This window comes from Protomyctophum bolini, assembly GCF_963924005.1.
Source record: "Protomyctophum bolini genome assembly, chromosome: 1".
Lineage (NCBI taxonomy): Eukaryota > Metazoa > Chordata > Actinopteri > Myctophiformes > Myctophidae > Protomyctophum > Protomyctophum bolini.
In genome coordinates this window covers 24,239,097-24,265,795 of record NC_137862.1, presented here as the reverse complement: position 1 = coordinate 24,265,795, position 26,699 = coordinate 24,239,097, and the positions used below count along the sequence as shown (strand labels likewise).

At 42.9% G+C, this 26,699-nt stretch overlaps 1 protein-coding gene across 1 annotated transcript in view; it reads right to left on the bottom strand.

The window, feature by feature from the left end:
- Positions 1-26,699, bottom strand: part of LOC308319753 (NT-3 growth factor receptor-like) — a gene marked incomplete at its 5' end in the record, with an annotated part of 201,336 nt that overhangs the window by 58,303 nt on the left and 116,334 nt on the right. The window contains 3 exons of the mRNA XM_080769935.1: positions 10,776-10,878; positions 11,666-11,715; positions 21,375-21,680. Of these exons, the coding sequence (XP_080626061.1) occupies positions 10,776-10,878; positions 11,666-11,715; positions 21,375-21,680 (459 nt within the window). The remainder of the gene's footprint in view (positions 1-10,775; positions 10,879-11,665; positions 11,716-21,374; positions 21,681-26,699) is intronic.

Below are 26,699 nucleotides of genomic sequence, written 5' to 3'. Positions count from 1 at the left end.
TTCTCGCTGATTGACTGTCATTCACTCTTTCCCTCTCTTTGTTCTGCCAATTGTTTGGCCCTGTCTGCCATTTTGTTCTAAAAAGCAATATTAAAGCATTACCAATCCTTACTGCGGTGCATCGAATCAAAGAGCCAATGAAAGGGGAGAAGGAGAGAGAGAAAATAATGTCTCTCCTTTTTTAGGGTGGGGGAGGAGGGAGTAGCAGTACATCTCACTCACAGCCACAGCTAGGTAGAGTCTCAATCACTCTATCAGGCTCTCTCTCTCTCGATTTCGGACTGGAAGTCTTTCTCTGGCTCTATTGGTCTCTCATTCTTCCTTCATCTCTATCGCTGACTGACAGACTCTTTCTGTCTTTCTCTCCTCTCGCCCACTCGTTCTCATGACAACTTGGATGCACGCACGGACGCACACGCAAATTCTCCTTCCTCCATAATCCCGTGCAATCTCTCTTTCTGACTATTCAACCAGATTTCCCCTCCCTTTATCTCAGTCTGTCCTCACCATACTGTTTCCCTAATCTTCGTGCACAATTATTCCCCCTCTCTTTCTGATTTACAGACTGACAGAAACAGTGATGGTGTTTGATGATAGAACAAACCAGGTTTGCATAAGCGTGTGTGTGTGTGTGCGTGCGTGCTGTGTGCACACATCAGTATGTCTCTTTGCATGGAGGTGGGTGACAAAAGAGCAACACTCCAACGTATGCGTAGGATGATGAGAGAACGGAATATGCTTCTATTTTTCTTTATTACATTTCTTCATTCCTCCCTCGCTTCATTCATTTCTCACTCCTTGCCCTCCGCCTTTCAATTTCTCTTCACAAAGAGCGCATGCTACCATTTAGATTGGCACTTATTAACAGAGTAACAGAATTATAATAAATTAATGGTTGGAAGACATAAATCATCACTGATGAAATAAACATGCATATTGTGTTTACAGTATGATGACTCAATGACACCAAACGCCCACCTGCTCCAGAGAAGAGCAGGTAACAACATGAACCCTATAGTGTCCCTATATTCTGGGGTGAATATTCAGCAAAAATAGCAGATCTACAAGCTCAAAATGCATTGTGGTGTGATATGTTTTGGCGTTGTCACTTACTGAAAATACTATTTTGAATTGAATTTAATCACATCAGAGAAGCATGAGGCTTTATTAGCCAAAGGCCAGCAGTGGAAGAGGGTCAGGACATGGGCATCTTGGCTGCCTCTACCTGCGCAAGTGGCGTCTGCAGCTAATTTCTGGGAAGACAGTGTCGGCCGCATACCACGTGTGCAACAGAGAGGCAAAAAAGGAGGCTGCTATCCTTGCACTTACAAGGAAAGCCCAAGAACATGACTGGTATATCCTGCATCCTGCAACTAAGGCAGCACTCCCAAGCAGACTCACTACAATAGGATAGCATAGCACAAAAGATGCTTGGTTCTATCCCTGAGGACCTGTTTACATGGGCATGGCTGCAACTTCCTTGAAGCCGGAATGGGTCGGCTCATCGAGCCCACACATCTGTACAATTACAATTACATCCAAGACCCGGGAGATGGAGTCGAAGGAGAACATTACCACGCCGTCAATGGACCCTGCTGAACCGCCTCCGTACTGCGGTTGGTCGCTTCAAATGGTCCATGAAGGAGTGGGGCCTGTGCCGACCACATAATCACCACCTGTTCTCTGTACAGAACTCCTCCTTCAGAGGCCTCTTCCAAGTGGGACCAGAGACAAGAGCGTGGCTTTGCCAGTTTACAAATATTATTTTCATTTTCACTGTACATTAGCTTTATACTAGTACTGTATGTGAACTTTGTCCATCCTAACTATTAGAAGTATCGGGGAAGTGTCATTAATATGGCCTGGTTTTAAAATGAGGTGTAACCGCACACCATCACCACATCATGCAGCAATAAGTAAAGTCACACCCTCTGCCTAACAGGACATCCTAAAAGATACATGACTAGGTACATTGTCATTTTATTAAAAAAAAAAAAAGTCAGGTGAAACCTGATGAAAGCTCATTAATGTAGACGACCTATAGTCAGCATAGTAGCGACCTCCTCGCGATTGTTTGCCCATCATAGTAGCGACGTTCTGATTGGCTGCCTATGGCCAATGACAGCAATCAACGGCAAATATCCCTGCCAGCCACGCAGGCTACAGACAGTGCAGAGCAAAGCAGCAAGGCAGATCACATTCACGGGGAAGAGGTCACCCCGAGTCCCTGACACAGTGCATACTACAGTTATTTGACATGCTTGCAATGTTCAAACGCAGCAAAGGTGGGAGGTGCGTGGCAGACAGACAGCTCACAGCTAATGTTATGAGCTAACTGCAGCAGCAGCAAAGCCACAACAAAACACAATGGCTGGGTTTCCCAAACGCATATGGTGTAAGACTTGTAGTGCCGCACATGCTCAGATGCCCTCATAGGCCGCACACAGAAAGAAGCCTGTGAACATAGACATTTCGTGCAGGCCAGCTCCATATATGGAGCCTGGGCAGGTTCTGGACAACCGTGGGTCTGACCGACTCAACACCGAACACTGCACTCCCTGTGGAACGTGTGTGTCGAATTTGAAATCAGTGGGACGAACGGTACGGATTACAGCCGTACACACGTACGTAGACAGACAGACAGACGTACAGAGACATTGTGCATTTATAACAACAACAACAATAAGTAGAAAAAGTGCCCCTCTGGGCACAGGTCTCCACCAGGAGGATAGGAGTGTGTGATGTTTGGCAAAATGTTTAGGAGTAATATAAACATGTTTTACACACACACACACACACACACACACACACACACACACACACACACACACACACACACACACACACACACACACACACACACACAATCCTAGACTTACAAATGAAGACAAGCACATACGCACAAACACTCACAATAACCTATGCACAAGCACAACACACGCAAACATGTGCGCAAATACACATTAACATGCATGAACACACATGCCAGGCCCAGGAATCTGACATCTGACACAACTTATGTTTTCTGGCATGAATCCTGGCATGGGCGGATTCTTGGCAAGGCCGGGTGTGATGCCATGGAGAAGCGCCTGCTGCAATTGTATCTCCTAGTGCTTTAAAATTGGAAAATCATCTTCTATTCTTGAAAGCAAGCGAAGACATGACCTACACACGACCTAAACACGATAGTGAGGGGTTTCTAAAAAGTGTTGAACCTAGGCTATCAGGCGCTTGTTAACGCTTTTATCGGTCGCAGGGGTTGATTGTTTACTTTCCTCCTGGCACAGCTACTATTATGTCATGTAGACACCTCAATATGATTGACAGACAGTCCCATCCAAGTAGCTTGAAAAAATGAGCTGGCTTTCTTCAGCGATTGTGCTACAGCGATCCCAGATGGAAGTACACTCTGAAACAAATGTGATTGTGAAGCAAGTGTCTCTTTCATCTGGCGGAGTCAGGAGATTAACCATTGGGGACATGGGGAGAACATGGAAACTCCACACAAAAAGGCCCCTTTGCCAACCCCACCTAGGGTATGGCCGTATGGGCGCTATACCGCGCTGATGACAAGGAGGAGAGAACACACCGTTATTAGGCTACACTCCACCAGAGCTGTTGGGGGGGGGGGGGGGGGGGGCACATGTGACATGCACGCGCACAATTAATACCTTTGCAACCACTATATAAATGGTAAGAATTTCCTACAGCTTTAAGTCCAAAAATCTGAACTAACCCATTAAAGGGTATTTGTCTTATCTTTTTACCAGCTTTATTGTTATTATCTTATAATGTTGTTTCACTTATCATACTTTGACCGCTTGTACTGTGCCTGTAGAAGTACTATAACAAGTAAACCTTGATTGTTGAGGAGTAAAAATAACATATTGGATGCTCCAGTGCATGCAGGGCGAGAGGAGAGATGGTTTCGACCCGTGAAACAGACATAATGTCCTGTCATTGACAGAGGCGGTAATGAGCCCTCATGACGCTGTGACACATTCTCTGTCTTCATCTGACACACTCTTAGTGGCTGATGATCTTGGCATTTCCCATAACAGCCTCCCACTGGTTTACACATGTGCGTGTGCACACACGCACACACACACACACACACACACACACACACACACACACACACACACACACACACACACACACACACACACACACACACACACACACACACACACACACACACACACACACACACACACACACACACACACACACACACACACACACACACACACCTTCCTATACTCCTCTACTTGCCTATGTCTCCCTCTGTTCTCTTTCCCACTCCTTTCTCTCCCTCCATGCTAATTTTTTTTACCAAAAGATGGAGGTACATCTCTATCTCTCTCTATCTTTAATACAAAATGTATGCATTGGTTGCTAGGCCTCATGCTGTATGCAGTAACTCATGCCAACAGCCCTCTGACAGAGACAAGCTGAAGCTCACCACTGTTGCCACCAACAGGCTTTCGCTTTGTATGAGCTGAAGCTTCCCTCTATCTCCTATATGCTTACAGACTGACCTTATCATTTGGATTGGACAGTTACATTCAAAGACCTGGAATTGGACAGAGTTCAAGGTTGTACTGTATTGTTACATCTTGTGTACATTCACATAAAAGTTAAACTTATTTTTGTAGCATAGATAACATCAAGCACAGCAAGCACCGCAAACAAAGGGATATACGCACACTTGCACCATAGGTATACACAATGTTGTTGAGCAAGGGTATTATAACACAATTGAAAGGAATTTACCTTTAATCTTAAAATGTACCTTAAACCTTAAAGTTGTGTCTCTGTTCATCAGCATGCTCGTAAAAAAGAAAGATGAATCGCTAACATCAGTGGGGACTGGGGAGACAGTAGATTCCCCTCGTCACTCAGGTATTATAACTTGCACTACAGCTGGACAATTGAATTGTTATAAATCACTTCAATAGTAGCTTGCTTACTGCTTATGTAGCCAGTACTTAGCAGTATGGTAACTGCACAACAGCTGCTTACAACAAGGTCAGCAACACCTGCAATTCATTAACCATGTTGAATTAATCACTGGTAGTCAAGACATGTTTTCTTTTGGGAAAGCATGTAGGGAGTTGACAAATCAGGGAAGGAAAGTAGGAAACGTTGTGACTGATAAGACCCAATCAGGAAGGGAACGTGGGTGTCTGCATCATTGTTTTCAAAATCTCCATTCCCTATACCCCAGTTTTAAGGGTTCGAAAATAGCCGTGTAGTGGGTACACTAGGCACAAACATAGAAGGTAGAGTGCGGACAGCCCTGCCCCCTGCTATTCATTTCAGTGGAAGCTGCTCAGTGGCGTTTTGAAGCAACCAACATTTTGTTGGCAAAGTGCAAACGAGCGCTCAAAAGTTAAACCCCAGCGGTGCGGGGTTTCCTCGTGCTAAATGTGCAGGTCCGCCTGCAGTTCCAGCTCTGACCACTACGTCTCGCGGCGTCAACGTTGCCAGCCTTTCTGGGGGCTTGGGCACAACGCACAAACGTAGCTATATTTATTCACAGAAAGACATAGTGTGGATGTAGCAATTAACCCTCCTCCCTGCCCCATTAACACTGAGGATTTTACTGGGTAGATGCAGATATAAATACATATGAAGGAGGAGGACCTGCACAATGACTGCTAATGAACAAGATGTAATGAATGGTAGCCAATGTGGCTAGCTCCCTTCTCACTCAAACAGAGAGTTGTCTGGTGAGATATCAGTCCCTTAATGTCTATTAACTTGAAGGAGACTCATCAGCATACGGCTGTGGGAGAGTCTATTTTGAGGCCATCATGTAAATTAGCAGAACATATACGTAGCACGGTAATTAGCGAAAGTCCTCCAGGACATTAGCATAGTACGAGGAGGTTGAGGGAAAGTTCAACACAGACAATAAAAGGCAATGTTGCATGTTGGATATAGATTAGCTACTACTTATATGTCTATGTCTCCCTCTCATCCTCTCTCTCTCTCTCTGACTCTCTCTCTCTCTCGCGCCAGCAGGTACTATAAAATGGGATGATGAATAAAGGGCATTAGGCAGTGGAGCGTGAAGGTTGATTGTGTGGTGTGTGTGTGTGTGTGTGTGTGTGTGTGTGTGTGTGTGTGTGTGTGTGTGTGTGTGTGTGTGTGCTCAAATGTTATTCATTAATCATGTTTCTCTCTTTTGGGCCCTCTCTGGTACATGTCCTTTATGGGCTTTCTAGCTACCTGTAGTTCTCCAAACATACTAACTATATAAGTGAAGTGCTTTCGCGTTTCCCAAATGACTGAGGTCACTGCAGTTACAGGGATTATGAAATGGCGTAGCAAATGCAAAATATTGATATCGCATTGATATCGAAGACACATGTACAGTACAGTATATTGTGGTAGAAACTTTGGATCTCTATTATTTGAACACAGCACATTTTAAATTATAGCTCGCACTCACGCACACGCACACACACACGCACGCACGCACACACACACACACACACACACACACACACACACACACACACACAAACACACACACACACACACACACACACACACACACTTACAAATTATGTGTAGCCTGCAAACTAGTTCAGGGCAGGCAGATACACCCGAGAGGTTTTCATTCGCATGATTATTTGATTAAAAATGATTAAATAAATTATTTGAAATAACTGTTGCAACCCTATAAAAGACCACACTTGGATGACTGTCTTCTCCCATTCTGAAGGAAAGGATTTTTAAGATTAGAAAATAAATAAGTAATGACACATATTTATTTTACTTCTTTTCCTAGGAGACACAATGAGCTAATAACTAAAGGGAAGCTGGAGCAACCTGTCCTGGCTGGCTGCAGACTGTATGAGCTCGGAAGCAATTCTCACTCATGTCACATTCTGGCTAAGAGCAAAAGCCAGTGGTACAGCTCCATCAGAACGGCAAACAGCTCACACAGCGGGAGCCAGAGTGAAAGCCGGATTAACTTTTTATCTCCTGAAACTACACCTACAGTACATCCCATTTATGGAAATAATGTCTATCTTTATGTAGAGTACAGAACAAGAAGGGGGTACGCAGCGACCTTACCCTATAGCATTAAACTGACCCACAGCTGGAGGTTAACAGTACAGATAAGGAGATAATGACCACTGCTGAGGTTGAAACACAATATGGGGGATTTAAGTGGCGACCAAAGATCTTAGCCATTCTTGGAATGGTTGTTTCAAATGTCTCAAACTTAGTTCAGTGTTCTCTCTCCTTAGTAAGAAAAAAGCTGTCTGGAGGAGACACTAAACGTTTAGTCTCATTTTAAACTTAATTTGCATATGTGCCTGTCGACTACTCCCTGTGAGAAAAAAGAAATATGGGATGATAGGATAGAATCTAGGTTGCTAACTCTATTTGTAGTCACACTGTCGAGGAAGGTTACCTTAATCAACACATCTTATAATTGAATTCACAGTGAAGGAAGCTTTTGATCCATGTCTGACATGACTTACATTCCAAAGTTTTCTGTTCCCTACTTAGAGAGTTCTTATCAGATGTAATAGTTCTGGCGTTCACAGTTTGCTGTAGTTTATGCAAAGAGCAGGGCTGTCACCAAGGTTTGTATATAGTCTGAACTGTGCAGGTACATACATTGCATATTTTTACCATACAGTACATGTCAAATTTGGTCTTGTCTTTTGAAGGTTAAAATGGGTTGAAATAAACAGAGAAATGTGAGCACTTGTTAACATATAATAGAGAATAGTAAACAAACTATCCCTAAAGGTATTGCCATAAAGGCAAACTAAAGGTATTGCCATTATGTAACAGTTCATCCCCAATGCATTATAAGTTTCAAGTTTAAGCTTTAGTTTTTTGCACCACCATCTCGGAAAACTGTGGAAACAAACATTGGACTATTTCAACTGCACATCAATTCATGGATATGTTATGCATACAGGTGTATTGGTGGTGAGTTTGGAACACTCCCTCCATAAATGAATGATTTAATGCAATGTTTTGAAACTGATTAAATGCAAGCAGTGTATCCACTCCACACATGGCAGCACACCGTAGCAGCAAGTGCTGATGGTGATTGTGAATGAAATTGTCCTGATGAATATAGATCTTTTCAAATCAAAAATATGCAGAGCTAGCCAGAAGACATTTGGGGCTAAAGCCCCAGATCCACTGGCAAAGGCTTGGTTGTCCTTCTTCAAATAATCAAGAGTGGCCTGTGAAGCTTAGGCTATTTAAAAAAAAATAATAATAACACTTTTCAAGGGAAATCTGCACTTAAAAGCAAGTGCAATTACTTTGTGTGTAGAGAGGAGAGGGGGGTAAATAACTGGCCCATTTGTGTGTGCGTGCGTGCGTGCGTGTGTGTGTGCGTGCGTGCGTGCGTAATCACTGCAAAGTGTGAAACTGTAAATATGACAGTAATGTGCTCGGCGTGGAGTATGACTTAATTTGCTTGAATGTGGCTTCATTTACATTAGGGAAGCTAACTGGTGACTCGAGGATTGCTGGTTTAAGGGTGATCATATTTATCCGAACTGGTATTGTCAAATTTGTCACATTCTGACATCCACCATCCTGACAGATGGTGTTTTAACCCCATCTGTCTACAGGCGGATCTGACTAAAATACGGCTCTAGAAGGACAATTAGTGACAGCTGGCCTCATGTGATATAGTAGGACACACACGCACGCACGCACACACACACACAAGCACTCATGCATGCACGCACGCACGCACGCACGCACGCACGCACGCACGCACGCACGCACGCACGCACGCACGCACGCACGCAAGGCTTAAGGGTGATGCTCTAATTTCCACCTGTAAATAATTACAGCAAAGGATTTTGTAGTGAGGTGACTAAAGCTGAACTCTAATCTAACTGAGAAGCTAATTAAATGTACACAAACATGCGTATACGCACGCACGCGCGCAGACACACACACACACACACACACACACACACACACACACACACACACACACACACACACACACACACACACACACACACACACACACACGCACACACACACGCACACACACACTAGGGATGGGAATAACAGATTGCTTTTCAACCGGTTAGCGGGTATCATTATCATGGTTAATAAGGCCTGAAATACTGTTACGACCCACATACCAAACCCAAAATGAAAGTACTGTACATGTGCACACAGAGTGCATGTTCATGAAGCAGCTCTTGGTGCACTCTTTCTCGCCCTGATCAGCTGCCAGTGTCAAGCCGACAACATCACGTGACAAAGTATGAATCGTAATTTCCTACCAGCAATGTATGACAAAAGTCTACAACTACTCTACTACGCTATAAGTTACAAAACATTTAATTCATTCATAGTATTTGGTAATTCATTGGAAAAATTGGCAACACTCAAATATCAACTAGTACTAGCACAAGTCTCTGCCAGGTCAGGTAGGTTATTGTGGTTCAGCAATGCTCAGAATTTGACAATCAGGATGGAATATGGAATAGAGGACGGATCCGTCTTGATCACTTTACTATAGAGATAATGTGCATTGATTCGTGTGATGTTTAGACACAATTTCTAGGAATAATATTAAAAAAATGCCTTGCAAAAAAATGGCCTCCTGGTGGCGCTATAATAGGGCAATGTTAGGGCAATGCAAGTTGAGAACCACTGGATCAAAGCACCCAATGAATGACCACTTATAGAACCACTGGATCAAAAAGCACCCAATGAATGACCACTTATAGAACCACTGGATCAAAGCACCCAATGAATGACCACTTATAGACCCAGAGTCTGGCTGCTGAACGATGACGAGGACCCCCACCCGTAATGATCTCCAGAGTTCCTGCCTCCCCCGAAGGGTGATATAAAGATGTCAAGAAAAAAAAGGAAAATAATTTAGACACACGCTGAGCTCAAACTGCCTTTGACTCTCATTCTACTCCAGCCAGCACTGACTCCTTTTCTAATTTGAATCTTCCTCTTGCTCCAGAGATGCTCAACCCTGGCCAAGGATAGCCCATAGCCTCTTCTCCCTCCTGGCTCCAAAGCTGTGGAATGACCTCCTCTTGTCAGTCAGAACTGCAAACTAAAGGCTTCAGTGAGCTTATACTTCAGAATGACATGCAGTCTGACTATACCGGGAAGCCGGTTTTCTGTCTAGCCTTTTCCAAATGCTAGACACAAAATGTTTACGAAATGGCACATACAGTAGCACCGCACACCACAAAGGGTTTAGCCGCCCCTGTGCGCAGCAGTCTTTTTTCTGTTTTGTATGCCTTCAGCCTCTCTGATCACGTCTCTATTCATAGGTGTGTGAAGAGCCCATTTTCCTTAATGTACAACAATGAGAAAGGCATAAACACCCAGCAAAACAGCACTCAGATATACTGAGAAATAGATAGTTGTACGCTTACAGTATATGTGTGAGTGGATGATATAGGTTAGACATAATGTATATAGAATGATAGTCATTATTGTGTGTGTGTGTGTGTGTGTGTGTGTGTGTGTGTGTGTGTGTGTGTGTGTGTGTGTGTGTGTGTGTGTGTGTGTGTGTGTGTGTGTGTGTATGTGTGTGTGTGTTGTGAAGGCTACAATATCAGCTAGACATATATAGAATGGCTATGGCTTTTGTGTTCATGCATGCATGCGTACGTGTGTACATATGTGTGCGTGTGTATGCGTGCATGCTCGTGCGTGGGTGCGTCAGTGTGTATGTGTGTGCGTGGGTGTGTGTAACCTATTAGACACAGATGGACATTTAGACTTACCTTTCATGCCGAACTTGGAGCGTCTGCCATATTTGTTGATGAGGACAAACAGCACAAGGAGGAGGACGCAGGCAAAACCCGCAAGGCCCACAGCAATAGAAACCTAACGAAGACAATTAAAATATGGTTTACACATTTACACATAATTTTAACTTAATTGTTAATGTCTTCTCTAAAGTGACAACAACAATACACAGGCCATTCTTTAGAGTTTGCAGCTCTATGATTCGCTGTCCAACAAAAACAGTGTAGAGTTCAGTGGTGCTGTGTTTGGAAGCAGTTTGGTAATCATAATAATTATCACGATAACCATTGTTACGTAATATTACCATGACAAGCCTCTCATGTCCTGGGGAGTATTCCAGAAAGCTGGCCTAAGATATCTTGAACTTCAACATGCATGTTTTCATAGATATATGCCTGCATGGGTCAAAGACGTACGTAAGGATTTCTTAGGTGTCAAAAATGTTAACAGCAATAATAATTCCCTATAAGAGTGTTTTAATAATGTTCATTTGACTGTCACCTATTACATAATAATATTCATATTTATGATTATGATTATTATTATATGTTATTATCATTCATATAAATGTACCACATAAAACGTAATTCAGTGTAACCCTAAGCGTTTCAATTAAATCACATGATGGCATGGCCTTTTTTCACAATCACAATTCACAAGGTTGTATATCAATGCTTAGGCTGTCAGAGGTCAGGTCTTTCCATTAGAGTTAGACTTCTTATTTTCATGTCTTACCTTATGAAGTTGTTGACATATAGAGGAGCCAGGTCAAAGCCCTTGTACAATATGTGAGAACGTGCTCAACCATTCCTCCATTAATAGACTTAATGACTGACATACAGAGGTTTATTAATAATATACTCACCCCAAAACTGTCTTCATCTGGTCGGTTAGAGTCACTGCCTGATGGTGTAGCTGGAAAACACAATATGGATATTACAATATAAATGGTTTGAGCTTCACAATATTATGTCTACCATAATATGGGTAGACATATTAGTGTTGCATTAATTGCTACTTATAGTCCGGAGGCTTAGTGAAAGGATGGTGCAATTGCGGATAAAAGCGTAATTTTTTGCATGATGGTTCGTTAGGGTCAGTTATTGAATTTTAGCCTAGGAGCCCTTGTCAAATATTTATTTTAAATATGAAATTTCAAGACTATCAATATCAATGAAATATGTGAAATATGTGAAAATCCGCCTAGTATTTTTCAAACTATATGCATCATAAAATGATCAGATTACTTCCAAATGTGATAAAGTTGACTTATTTTGACTTTATTAAAGTCACAGAACATAAAATATCATCAATAACACATTTATTGCAATGAAGAATACACATTAATATGCATCATAGTGCGAAACATGCTGTTCATTCTGTCTAGCTGTCACAATTGCATTTGCAAAGTGGGGAACAGTCCAAATTTGCATTGCTGCATTTGCAGGTACTACAGTCACCTTTACAGGTGCATCTGATCAGCTCTCTGCAAGCTCTGGAAACCTCTGGAATGGTCAGCCAAACTGGCACCCATGACCCTTCTTTCTTGGCCCATCCATAGTTCTGTGGAGAAGGAATCACTTGGTGGCTTTGTGTGCTGGTGGCCCAGATGCCCGCTTGGTAGACTGCCCGTTTCACATGCTGGAGGAGTGCATCCTGGGTGGGAGGTAATTTCTCCATCATTCGATTTTGTTCACAGAAGAGTTTCTTTCTTTTTTCGTTGATGGAGCTCAAAGGACTGGATTTGTCGTACAAGATGACCGTCAGTCTTTCAAGCTCCCGGAAGTGCTGGCAGTCAACATCTAGTTGCTGGAAGGGATGCTTTGCCAGATTGACGAATGTTTCTGTCGCAGCATCATAGGCTTGCCAGGCCCGCCAAGCTGACTTCTTACCCTTTCCATTAAAGGCGGATGTTGTGTCGCATCCAGAATATGCGTGAAACATAGGCAGGGCTCGAGATTTGGGTTCCCCTAGGCTTTTGCACATACTGTTGATGTGATAAAATCTGTATTTTCTGCCCATTCCAAAAGCCACCCAGATGTCAGTCAAAGGTTGAAGTACCACTAAATCATGGAACATGCCAGCAAGGATGACAATGACATCAGTGTCCACAGTGCGCACAAGGACAGTTTTTGCTCCATGCTCCAGTGCATGTTTTACATGAACCACAATCCTAGTGTCTGCCTCCTCATGATTGCAACAGTCCATGCTACTGGAACCGAAAGATGACACAGCTTGCCCTGATGTGACATGCAAAGCTTTGGTGGGTGGCCAGCAGAACTGTTCAATTCTGGATGTCAAAAAGTCAAACAGCTCCTTCTTATTGATTGGGTCACGAAGAAAATCCATCCAATTTCCTGGCAGCTTTGTCTGTCCAGACACTTTCCTGCGAACACCTTGTCCTCTCTTTTCGCGGGTGGACTCCTTCAAACTGTCTGGGATGTATGAGTCCCATACAATATCCAACCGCTTGGTATCCTGTAGCTGCTTCTCCAAGTAAGGGATGAAAACCTCATCTGCATAGGCATCAAAGGTGCTCACTCTCACAGTGGGTAGGCAGTGGACAATGACTGCCCCATCAAGGACTTTGGAGTCATAGGTTGAAGGTGGCTCTGATTGCCCTGGCTGCTCAAGACATTGCAGCAAGTCCGATTTGGTGCCTGTCAGGTGAAGTTTCCCAAAGTCGGAGAGGGAAGGAGGGAAGGACTGTACCTCATGTGCAAAGAATTCTTCCAAGTTACTCTCACGGCTCTGCATAGCTATAAATAACTGGCCAAAGAGTGCAACATTGTTCTGAAGTACTCTGATCTTCTTTCCATGTTTAGGCATTGTCTTCCGTCGAGGTTGCCTGAAGAGTGCCATGGAATTCCTCTTGATTGGATCATGGATGGAGTGGGTGCGTTCATCAAGCACCTTCTTGACAAATTCCTGATATTGTCTCTTCCCTGTCTCCTCCAAGATGAGCACTGTATTTACAACTGATTCATCTGCACAGTTCCGGCTGTCAAGAGTCACTAGATCTTTGAAATCATCCAAGAATGGATTTCCCATCCTTCTCATGGTTTCAGATAGACTGAGGACCTGTCTCTGAAAGGTCTTCTGTGTTTCAAGACCCTGCTCATGGTGCTGGAAGCTCTCTTTGTCATCATGGAGGTATTCTTTTTCAAATTCTTTTAGCAATCTTGCCATCTCTGGGCCTGAGAGCATCCATCTTCGGAAAGCATCTGGGTTTTCTGTGAGGCCAACTGCACCACCCGAACCTTTCACATTCTTGTTCTCCTGTTCATGCGCTTGATCGAATGGGATTGCAGAGAACTTGTTGTAGGTCTTTGAAAGAACCCAGTGTGAATTATTCTCAAACTCATCCTTGACAGTGATGGGCAAAGACTTCATGTCCCTGATATGGACAGGCAACCATCTTGAATAGTTCACATGGTCCAAGGCAAAGAATAAAGGGGCCAGCGCTTCAAGCACTTCTACATATAGTAGAAAATTCCGCTGTCTGTGTGCCCTGATGAAGATGAGAATGAGGGTTTCATATCTCATGATCAGATCCCAAAACATGAAAGTAGGACTCTTCTTCAACATGTCATTTCTCCAAGCCAGGAAAGACTCATCATCGTTGGGGCCTGCACTAAGCCTGAAAGCCTCCTGCTGTAGATTGTGCAGTGTCAAGACAGTTACCTGGTGGGCATGCCTGGTTCGAGTTAGATGCGATGCTTTCAGATATGATGCAGCCATGCCACTTCCTGCCAAATCTGCTTCTGTAAGTGCTGTTGTCCAACCAGAGCCTTCCAGCAGATCACCCAGTGTATTCCAGAGGGCCATTTCTGTGTGTAATCCACCGAGCATGACTACATGAACTCTTTCACCGTGTGTATCTGGCCATTTCCATTGTACTAGCTTTGCCAGAGCAAACAGAGGCTGGTCAAACGTTGTGACGGGGATCTGTCCCGGATTCAGATACTCAATAGCCTGTCTCTGAACATCCATGCCATGCTTAATCATGGATGGTGTGGCTGATTTCTCGTAGAAGAGAGGAAGGAGTGCACTTCGTGCTGGGGGGTCTTCCACTGAAGGTTGTTTAGAGGCATGATAGGCTGCCCATGCAATTGCATCTTCAGAAGTCAGATCTGTCTTCTCTAGAAGTGGCAGTGCTTGTTTGACCCAACTGTGTTCCTCTGCTGTTGCACTGTCCAATAAGCCTGTAACTGTATGTATTTCACACGCTGTCACAATCACAGAGGTGTTTTTCAAAGCTACAGCTGGTACACAGGTGTAACTCTCAGGAAGGGTGAGTTTTTTATTTTCAGTAGGTGGGATTTTAATGGGTGGTCTACACACACCTGGTTCACTCTTTGTTGGCAATTGAAACAGGCTGATCCCAGTCCCATGAAAAGAAGTCACAGAAGTAGTCGAACTTGGGTTGTGGTCAAGGTTATCCAGTGCACCGACTGTGAACAGCCCTTTCCTGAGACATGCAGGAGCCACAACACCATCTTCTTCAAAGCCTTCACATGTAGAAGTTGCCAGCCAGTCTTCGATTTGCATAATCCTGTCATATGAAATACTTATGCCCAAATTGTACAACTGCTGGACAATTTTCTTGCTTCTCGTCTGTGCATGTATATTGAGGCCTATGTAGATCGGGAGTGGTGGTTCACGTTCCAGAGTGTGTCTGGTCTTCACTGCCGTGGCAGATGCCCTTTTCTTTGTATGGTACACCATGCACTGTCCAATGGTGAGACAAGCCTGAGAGTCACATTTCTCTTGATGTTTGATGTTGGAACCATTCAGCACCATTGAGACCAGAGATTTCAGGCTAGAAGGGAGTGTGTTTTCCTGACATTTTTCGGGGAAAGAGCCAGTGAATTGGAAGCCGGAGTGGTTGAATATGTCGTTTCTGATTATCTTTGCTGCTTTTGACAGAATAAGAGCATCTTGGTCAAAATTACGTTTGTTCAGGGCTTCCTTTAATATATTTTTCATTTCTTCCTGGAAAATGAGAAGGTTGTTCTTCCCATCAAACTGTGTTTGTGCCTCTGGGAAGTTTTCCAGTAAACGATCCTTGAACCTGGTCCTGTGGACTAGTTTCTTTATCCCCAGCTCCTCGAGGCGATTCAGATACAGTGAGTGGATCTCAGACAACTTGAAGATAAGAACTCCAGAGTCCACAGATTTCTTAATGTAGTGGATCAATTCTATGAGAACTCGAGACTCATTCATTTTTTCGTCTGCGTTTTCTGAAGACTGGCCTGACTTCCGAGCTGCACTTCGGTAGCGATTTTTCAACTTGACTAGGCATGGTAAATGGTATTTTGCATCCATTGCCATCAAATCTCCTCCGACTATTCTGGTCATAAGCATAGTGTCATTTAATTCTGTGATCATAGTTCGGATATTTTCATCAGAATCAAATGATGACACCTCATGGAGAACACCATTTTCTGTCCCACTCTCACAGAAGAAGCAGTTTTTAATGTCTGGTTTTTGGCGTTTTAGCTTTTTCCCTTCAGAGTCACAAGGCTTATCAGGACTGTGGAGTCTCTTCTCTTTTGCCTTTTCCAGCTTAGAATTATTGAATTTCAGATGGCAAGATTTGTGCCAAGATGCAGAATACAATGCAAAATTGCTTGCCGTCTGACCATGCCCAAAACATAGTGTGGTTGGAAGAGCATCAATGGCACGGAATTGCTCTACATTAGATAGAAATGAACTATAAGCTTCTGTTTTATCACCATCACTTTTCCCAGGACCTCTCAAGGGACATCTCAAGGGTTCAGCAGTGTCCTTCTGGCAAATGATGCAGCGATCCCAGTTCAGTTCCATGTTGATGCCTCACAAACTGTCACACACATAATGAAACAGAATTACACGAGATAATGCCATCAACTTTGCTTTCACTCTGTTTAGCAACATACAGCTCATTGTTCATGATTTACTATTTTCTTATTTACCTGAATTATGTACTCTTGTTTGGTTGCAGCTCTGTGTGAGGATCTACTGCATTCTGATCATGCTGAGTTCTGGCTTTCTGGCTGAGTTCAGTGTCATAAGTTGGCCACACAGACTGTCATACAAATAAAATAAATTAAGCAAGATAATGCAATCAACTTAACTTTCACTCTTTTTAGCTCATTGTTAATTAATTACATTTTTTTTATTTACCTGATGAATTATGTAGTCTACTCTTGTTTGGTTGAAGCTCTGTGAAAGAATCTTCTGATCTTGCTGAGTTCTGCCTTTCAAGAACAAACGCTCCAACTGTGTGCATGCCAAGTGAGTTCCTTTTTAAAGGCCTGACTGCAATCAAGTGCAGGTGGTGTTGATTGCCATTAGGATCAGGTGTACAGTGTAAACTCAGTCTAGAGCTATTTGTTTAAATCTTAAACACAAATGGAGAGAGAGAGCTCTTTACATAAACATAACACCTATTTTTTTAAATTTTCGCCTATATTGTGCAGTACTTTATTGTGTGTGTACAGGTACCAGGTGTCTTGGTACTCTATTTTACACATCATTTTGGACGTTTAATACTCAGTGGACAAATTAAAATCAGAATCACCTTCTTAAGTGGACAAAAAAAACCAATCTATCACCAATGTTCTTCTTATGACTCAAGAATGTATTTATTTCCTAATATAAAAACTATAACTATGTTCTATATGGTTATTTCCAATATTTGCGTTGGGCTCCTAGGCTAAAATCCTTTAGTATGTCCTAAGGAAGCCTCATAAAAAATTTGGCGCTTTTATCCGCAAGTGCACTATCCTCCTAAAAAAGTGCACTAAGCCTCCGGACTATTAAAACATGACAGTAATACTTTACTACCACTATGCAATGGGCTTATTAGAATATAATAAAGTATAAACAGTGACATGAAAAATATGTTTGCCCTTTATTCATTATGTAATTAGATTAGCCACACATTTTATGCTCTGCCTTGTGTAAAATACCCCCAAAATGAGAGTGTGTTGTTCAAGACTAGCAGTGATGGGCAAGCTACTTGGAAAATGTAGTAAGCTACACTACCAGTTACTCTCTATTAAATATAGCTCAACTACAACAAAGCTATCCCCAGATAATTATAGCAAGCTACACTAAAAGCTACATGGCAAAAGTAGCTAGCTACATGGACACTACTTTTTTTTAAATATTTTTTATCAACTTCATGATCAAGTTTCCACCGAACAAATAGCCTAATAGGCAGGCAAAAATGCTGAGTTTGGTTGTTTATTAAAAAACAAACTGGAAACAAGCCCTCTGTCTGGCTTTTGGTGTCAACTTTTTCACATTTACTTGTATCAATGTACCTTGCGGTGTGGCTGATTCATGTGTTCAGTGTTGGGAAAGTTATATTTTTTATTAACTATAGTTCAGTTCACAGTTATTTTTTTTTAAAGGAACTAATTCAGTTCATAATTCAACATTTTGAACTAAAGTTCATGGTTCCAAAAAATGAACGATTTTAGTTATTTTTTGTTCTATTATTATTGCCACAGCCTAGCCATTTGCGCACCAGCTGAGAGACAGGGATTTAGACTAGAGAATGCGGGTGGTCTCTCAAGACAGCCTGTTGCCTCGGGGAGGCACTGTTTTACCGAATATTTGATTGAGAGAATATTTGATTGAGAGAATATTTGATTGAGAGAATATTTGATTGAGAGAATGCTGACAGGCACTTAAATGAGATGTTAATGTCCTGTAGGTAGACTTAGAAATAAAACTAGTGTTGACTAATCAATACAAGTGGCTCTTATTTTGATGGGGCAGTTTCTGCACAAGAAGTCCGTTTGACTTGTAAACAAGCTACGATGAATGAGCTGTCAAAGTACTAGTCCTAAACCATGTTAGCGATCAAATTTACAATATGAAAACTTTCACTTAGACAATAATGTAGGTTACACACACTGGAATTAAACATGGAACCTGCAGGGAGCATTAGGTGAGTAATTCATTGTGTTGTGCTAGAGATAAAAGGACAGCTGCTGCGTGGGATCCTCTTGCTGCTTAACAACATAACTGTTTGTGTCAGACTCTTCTTATCTAAACCAACCAATCATGGATTTCTTTCCAGGAATTTTTTCCCCCCACAAAACTTTATTTAACAGTCAATTTGTAACTTATAGCTTTTGTTGAAAGCTACGTCACTACTTGGGTCTAAAAATAGCTACACTACAAAAAACGCTACTTGGTTCAAAAGGAGTGAAGCTACCATCAAGCTACTGATAAATGTAGTAAGCTATGTAGCTTCGCTACTTGTAGCTAGCTACTGCCCAACACTGAAGACTAGGTAAATCATTCTAGAGAGAGAGAGAGAGAGAGAGAGAGAGAGAGAGAGAGAGAGAGAGAGAGAGAGAGAGAGAGAGAGAGAGAGAGAGAGAGAGAGAGAGAGAGAGAGAGAGAGAGATTGCATGAGGAAGCACAATGTTCATATTGGTGGTGACTCTGGTGGTGGGATCTCTTTATCTATAAAGTTAGTAATGCACGGTCCACCGTCTGTGAGAGATAGAATAGAATAGAATAGAAATTATTTGCATTTGCAAATCTGCACGAATGCATAGGAAATGGTGGGTCAGCATTAAAAAAAAACATACAGTGTGTGAATGCGTGCGTGCGTGCGTGAAAGCATGAGGGGAAGACAGAAAGGCAGGAGGGGCTGATTGGTAAATTCTGCTGTGGCTGCAGAGCAGAGCAGAGTGATTGTAGATAAATTAATGGCCGCAAGCTATGCCGACTGCTACTGGCAGCTTAGCTCTGTACTAGAGAAAATGTGTGTACGGTACGTGCATGCATGTGTGCATGCGTGTTTGTGTGTTCCGTGTGTGTGTTCCATGTGTATTCTGTGTCTGTGTTTGTCAAACACATGGAAATGTATGTGGCCTATCACCCTCAGCCCTCATTTGTTCGCTCTCCTATCCTATTATCACTCTTTTCTCTCTCTTACTCGTTCCATCTTTCTGTTGGCCTCCCTCCATGGTTTATTTCTACATCCTCGTCTCCTATCTCTCCAGAGTACTTGGGTACTCTTAGGTCTTTGTGTGACCTCCATCCCACTCATCTCCCTGTGTTCTCTCTTTTACATCGTTCTCCCCTCCCCCTGTTCTGTCCATCAAACTCATCTCTCCCACACTCCTGCCGTATACCCAGTGAGAGAGAGAGAGAGAGAGAGAGAGAGAGAGAGAGAGAGAGAGAGAGAGAGAGAGAGAGAGAGAGAGAGAGAGAGAGAGAGAGAGAGAGAGAGAGAGAGAGAAGGAAGGCGTGCTGTGATGAAGATGCACATTTTCAGACAACAAATGCAAATTAGCTGCAATAACTCTGGTGCAATTACTTTTAACTGTGCCTGTAATAATAAACAACAATAGAATCAGGAGATATTAGACCTGGATGACTGCTGAACACCTCCAGGCCCACATTCCTCCTTTCTTACCCCTCAAGGACATAACTATTCCCAGTATAAATTCCCAGTATAAATAAAGGTGATGATGATAACAACAGTAATGTCATTCACTATGACATTAACTTTAACTAAATTTATAATATTCGTTAAAAGAATCTGTACATGACATTACTTTACTACCTAAACCCAAAATACTAGCCTGTTGACCGGTGTCCCCCAGGGGCCCATACTAGGTCCCCTATCCTTTCCCCCTACACCATTTTAATGTCTTAGGCTGCAGCCTTAAAGTCTGTGTGTCTACCTGTCTCTTCCATGCCCATACAGTAGGCCTATATGGAGTTCCCTCATGTCATCAGTATATCACTTTGGGCGTGCGACACCGTCTTACAACAGAGTGAAAATAAAGTGTAACTAACAACGTAGAAACAAGAATCAAGGTACAGAGAGAATCAACTTGATTTAATGTGTCTAGCTTGATTCAATCAAGGACACATTGGAGTAGCGGAGAAATGACATACTCAACTCAATAAACACCTGGAATTAACCTTTATTGACGAATGACAATAGAGAAATGTGCCAGTCTCTCTCTCTCTCTCTCTCTCTCTCTCTCTCTCTCTCTCTTATTCTAGTCTCTCTGGACAAGAAGGAGGAGCATATACTCAGTGTACCTGTGAACTATGCCTGAACCCTAGCTGTTTGGCTTCAGCCCTAGGCACTGCTTGTGGATTTGTTCTTTTTTGGAGGAGGAAGCGACACCCTTGAGTATAAATTAAGAACACTGTAACGGGTGCAAATGCACTCATAAAGTGACTATCACTTAACCATATGAACCCCAGCAAACCCTTTTCTGGGCATGTCGGCGAACATCCCGAAAAATATCAGATCTACATACTCACAGATTTCTTTTTAGCTTGTAGATCTTGTTATTTTCAGCAAAGAGATCTAGTGTAGATGGGAAAAGGGAGTGGACCAAGTATAGACCTCTGGTGGACCCCAGTCATTTAAATAATGTTTTTCACCACTACGTAGGACCATTCAGAGGCCCTTACTGACCCAAACCATTCACCACTACGTAGGACCATTCAGAGGCCCTTACTGACCCAAACCATTCACCACTACGTAGGACCATTCAGAGGCCCTTACTGACCCAAACCAAACCACTCTTTCCACTCACCGTCCTCCCCTAAGTCGGGCGCTGCGAGGAAGTGTCCGTAGATGGTCTTGGTGACGGTCCCAAGGGCGTTGCGAGCCTCCAAGGTGTAGTTTCCGTTGTCGACGTGGGTGGGGTTCCTGAAGTTGAGGCAGCCCTCCAGGTAGTCCTGGTAGAAGTCCATCTCGCTGCTGATGTACTGGCTCTGGCTGATCTCCTTCTGCTTGTAGAACCAGCGCAGACGGGGCTGGGGGTAGCCGCGCACCGTGAACTCAATGCAGGTGTCGTGGCGCCGCTCGGGTTCCGACAGCTTCACAATGACTGGAGGAACTATACAACAGAGAAACAGGAGAGAGAGAGAGGTGAGAATAATGAGACTCATACAGTAGGGTTTGGGGTAAATATGACGTTTTATTCCCCCTTTTCAATTATATTTCTGATTTCACTCCATGTCGCGATTGGATTGTAGATCGGCTATTTTCGCTATTTCGAAAAGTGATTCATGCATAATGTACTTTTGTAAGTTTGGGTCGCATCTTTCACTTTTGCGTCTTGATCTGAAAAGGTCTGAGAACCCCTCAGGTGGCTTGGCTACGGCCAGGCTGTAAACATATTTTCAGTCACCTCTTGTAAAAACTAATACCGGTATGCTGTCAAATCTTTCCCTAAACACAGCCAGTGAACAGAGCCTGTCATGATCAACATGTGTGATGTTTGTGTTTATAATGTATGGCACCTGGCTGCTACATGACAGGGCTATATACTGTAAAAGTAATTCACTGGTAAGATGTTAGCTTGTTTAGCGAACAGTTTTATAATACAATTATAGGCCAGAGCTGCCAACCCTCACGCAATGAGCCATAAGACACATGCAAATGACACTATTCCACTTGCACTCACGCCACACATCGTATTTCTCCCCCCCCACCCCAAGTGGAAAACTGATGCGCCACTGAGACATCCACTTCTGCCGGTATTTACGTAAGCGGTAAAATGAATTAAATTATTGTAACTGAAGTAGCCCAACCTGTTAAAGGGGAATACCACTCATTTTCAACATTGAACTATATGTCATTAATATACCTAAAATCGGACCCAATTTTTTTTATTGCACGACGCGTTTCGCCGTTTGGCTTCGTCAGGTGCTTGCATACATGTATGCAAGCACCTGATGAAGCCAAATGGCGAATCGCGTCGTGCAATAGAAAATGAAGCATAAATAATCTTGTCCTGAGTCTCTGGAGGGTGCGGACCCTTCCTTTCCCTGGGGAAGTTCTCTTTGGCCTGCATATATACATAATCTTTATCTTTTATCACCCAGTGTCAATTATCGAATGTAATCCTGGGCGCTACACTTCCTCTGCCAACCTGGGGGGGCAGTGGACTGACCTAATGCTTCCTTCTATGCATGAGGAGTCCAAGCTGCCTCTTTTCACCTGACAGGGGGGGAATTTCCCCGGCCGGACGTAGCGTGGAAGGAACACGTTATTCCGACCAGTTCGTTTCCCCTCCTGTAGTCACTTGAGTGGCAGCGTAGCCTCAGAGTGCAAATTGATCCGCCCTCCCGGCGACACACATATATCCAACAAACTTACAGCGGTCAATGAATCATCTATTTTTTTTAAATATATATCTATGGGCAGAACGACAGGGCTGGAGTCATGGAGACGTTTAAATTAAATGTAAATGTTTGCATAGGGTGTAAGTTTGCGATGAAGTGGCATTGGAATCACTTTCGTCAAATAAAGAATGATGGTTTCCTCTCATAGAGGACACAGTGGTAACACAATAGCAAGGTGTTTGTTGGATGGGCAGAGAAGAGAGAAAGAAGAATGCTGAGAACACCGACAATGTGGGAGACACATCTCTGCAGTCTTGCCGGTCATTCACCTTAAGCAGCAGCAGCACCAGGGGAGTTCAATGCCCTGAAGAGGCCAGTGCAGCACCCTCATCTACAGGCCTCGACTTCGAGCACAGCATACACCATCAGGGGCCAAGAGATATTTATAAGTTCACCCTTCAATGGCACTATCCTCAGCTGTGTTGGAACTAACGTGTTAGTAATGTGTAATTGTGTATTACTATAATGCAACTTTTTTGTGAGAACTAGTAAGGTGGCTAGTTTCTTTTACCAACCTCGTAACGTTGTTGTAGTTACCTGTTCATTATGATCCAACTTCTACTCTCACACTAACCCCATCTATAACCTCTGCTCACAGGCAGTAGGACTCCCCTCACTGCGTTGATGTTGAGTTCCAGCAATTCTTACCTATTTGTGTGGCATAAAACAGAAGGTAGTCCCAGTATGATACATGTCCATAGTTCTGACAGTCTGGAAGAATAAATCCATAGGATGAAACATCCTTTTAAAACAGACTTTTAGCCAGCACGTCTGCCTGTTTAACATAGAGGCTCGTTCCTGATTGAAAACGCACATGCACGTATATGGAAGCATGCTCCAGAAAGACTGATTTAAAGGTATGTCGTTGTTGAGAAATGATTCCTGTATCTACTTTTCATCATAGTTTAAACCACAGAATAACTAATTTAACTAGAAAATACTGTTATATTATTATTATATATTATAATTTAACTAGAAAATACTGTTCCTGAAGAAACAGTGTGGGCATAGACCGACATCTTGTGAACAGCCCAGTAGCCAATACCTGCATCGTGCGGATGACATGTAACCTCCTCCCTCTGTCTTCCTATTGGTTGACCCACATGACGTAACAGGGCCGATAATAAAACGGGACTAAAGGGTGAATAAAGAGTAGCAATTGATGATGTCACAGCCCAGTAACCAATGAAAACGCAGGGACCCTGCCCAGTGTCCATATATGGAGCTGTTCTGACATCATTCTGCAGTCTGCATAGACTCCATATTTGGGAATGCTTGACAAAGAACTCATTGGACCGAATGGAAACAAGACCGCAAGGTCTTTCTTCGGTGCTGTCCTTTTGGACCAACATTTGATGTGCTTTACTGTACCCTGTACTGTTTGCATCTTATTGTAATTTTTTTTAATCAATCAATCAAAATATATGGGCATAAAAGGGACACAATATCTGGGTAGGGCATTGATTTCCAACTTGCATCGTTACAAGTAGGCCAGTGCCCAACGGGCACCGCTGTAGAGGCTCCAACTGGCACCGCTCTAGTATCTATGAATGCACGTCATGCTACGTCTCTGTACGTGTGTACAGTATGTACGTTTGTAATTAAATCCACGTAACTCGAGAACCGCTCGTCCCACCGACTTCAAGTTCAGCACAAAAGCCTCTGCCCGGGTTCTGGACAGGGCCCAAATTAGCCAAGCTGGCCTGTTCTGACATCACAATGGGCATTTTTGGGCATGCCTGACAAATAACTCCATATGAGTATAAAAGGGACACAGACATAATAACTGGGACATGCATTTCCAACTTGCATCGTTCCAAGTAGGCCAGTGCCCAACGGGCACCGCTCAAGTGATAGAAATAGTGGACTTCAGGCTTCTCGAGCTTCATGTGACATCACAGTGCAGAGAGAAAATGGGTCTGGGAATAAATACGATAACAATAGTGGACTTACTTCTCGAGCCCACTTAATGTAATTCTTGAGCCATATTCGCATTTTGGAATTGGTCAAATACTGGTTTTGCCTATCAGAACCAACAATGTGTTTAGGCTCTGAGAAAGGCATGCAGAACATTCCATAGACAGTTTGCTCTGTCTATTGAGCTACACAGAGAATGGACAAAGACAATTGTGTGTAAAAAAAAACACTTCCACAGAGAAGCAAAAACAATAGCCAGAATGTAGCATTGCAGCTAATTACAGTTCTATAAAGAGAAGAGAGACGGACAGACAGGGAGCTCAACTTGAAATGCAGAGGCTGTCACATGCGGTAGCTAATTTCTCTGTCAATCAGATTACTCTAATCAGAACATTGGTTTAAGCTGTTTTAGGACATTTCCAGAGACAATACCGCAGCGCTGGAGGGAGGAGATTTAATTACCAGCAGAGCATGTGCTGAAAAATTAATAAGTTAATTTGAGGCGGCAGCAGTAGAGAGGGGCAATGGCAGGGGGGGGGGGGGGAGAGAAAAAAGAAGGCTGGAGCCAGGAGAGGCCATTATGCCATAAAACAAGTGAAGGAGACGAAGAATAAAGACCCTGAACAATTTCAGTGTCTCATTCCCTCTCTGCCCATCAATCAGTGAATCTCTACTCAAACTTTTCACACACACACACACACACACACACACACACACACACACACACACACACACACACACACACACACACACACACACACACACACACACACACACACACACACACACACACACACTATATACAGAGGTGCGCATAAGTGTGCCAGTGCGCATGCGTCGTCAAAATTCATGCTGCGCGACAGATCAAAGGCTTTTTTGCTAAAATACTCCTTGGCTAAATAAAGACTACATGAGCAATCTGCCAGTTCGATATTGAGATAACTTTTGTGTCGAGTGGAATTCTTTATCTAACCGTGGAAACCGAGGAAAGGCAATTGAATTGAACGGCAATCCACAAGTGGATTTCAAGGTACTGTACATGTATATTGTTTGCAATGTTTGGGACTAAAGTGGTGAACAGACAGAAGGGCGACTGACCACAGCAAGGATCCTTATAACCCTGCCGATTACTTCCACCAAGGAGGTAATCTTTTTGCCCGTCTGTCTGTCTGTTTGTCTGTTATCAGGATAAAATTGAGCAGTTACTGTATGAACGCGTTTGTACAAAACATGGTGGAAAGGTTGGTCTGTGGCCAAGGAAGAACCCTGACTTTGCATCTTCACCAAAGCACTTTGTGAGATAACTTTATATTACATTAGGCTACATCCATTGTCTATGTATCGTGATGTTGACATTTAAAGAAGACTCTGCTTCGAGAGTGATGCATCCATAAATCCACACTGTGCAGGGTTGCACAAGCCTTAGTGTGAGCAAACTGTAGTGTTTTATATCGTTTTTCTTTTCATATAAATTATATGGACACATAAATGAAAGCACAGAGCAAAGTATGTAGTCCAAAGCAGTGTGAATTTAAGAGAAAGGTTAGTACACGCACTACTAAGTTATACCCATAAATAGTCATGGTGCGCAATGCAATAGTAAGTAGCAAATACTAAGCCTGAACTAGTAGCTACTAAGACTCTAGGGAATTTATGCCCCAACATGTACTAGGTGCCAGAAACACGGCAACACATTATAGACAAACTGACACCTAAGTGGAGGAGGTGTGTGATCTACTGAGCTCATTTCATATCTTAGAAGAGAAAATCACCAGACACCTTTGACTGGTTTTGACTGATCTGTCCAGGCT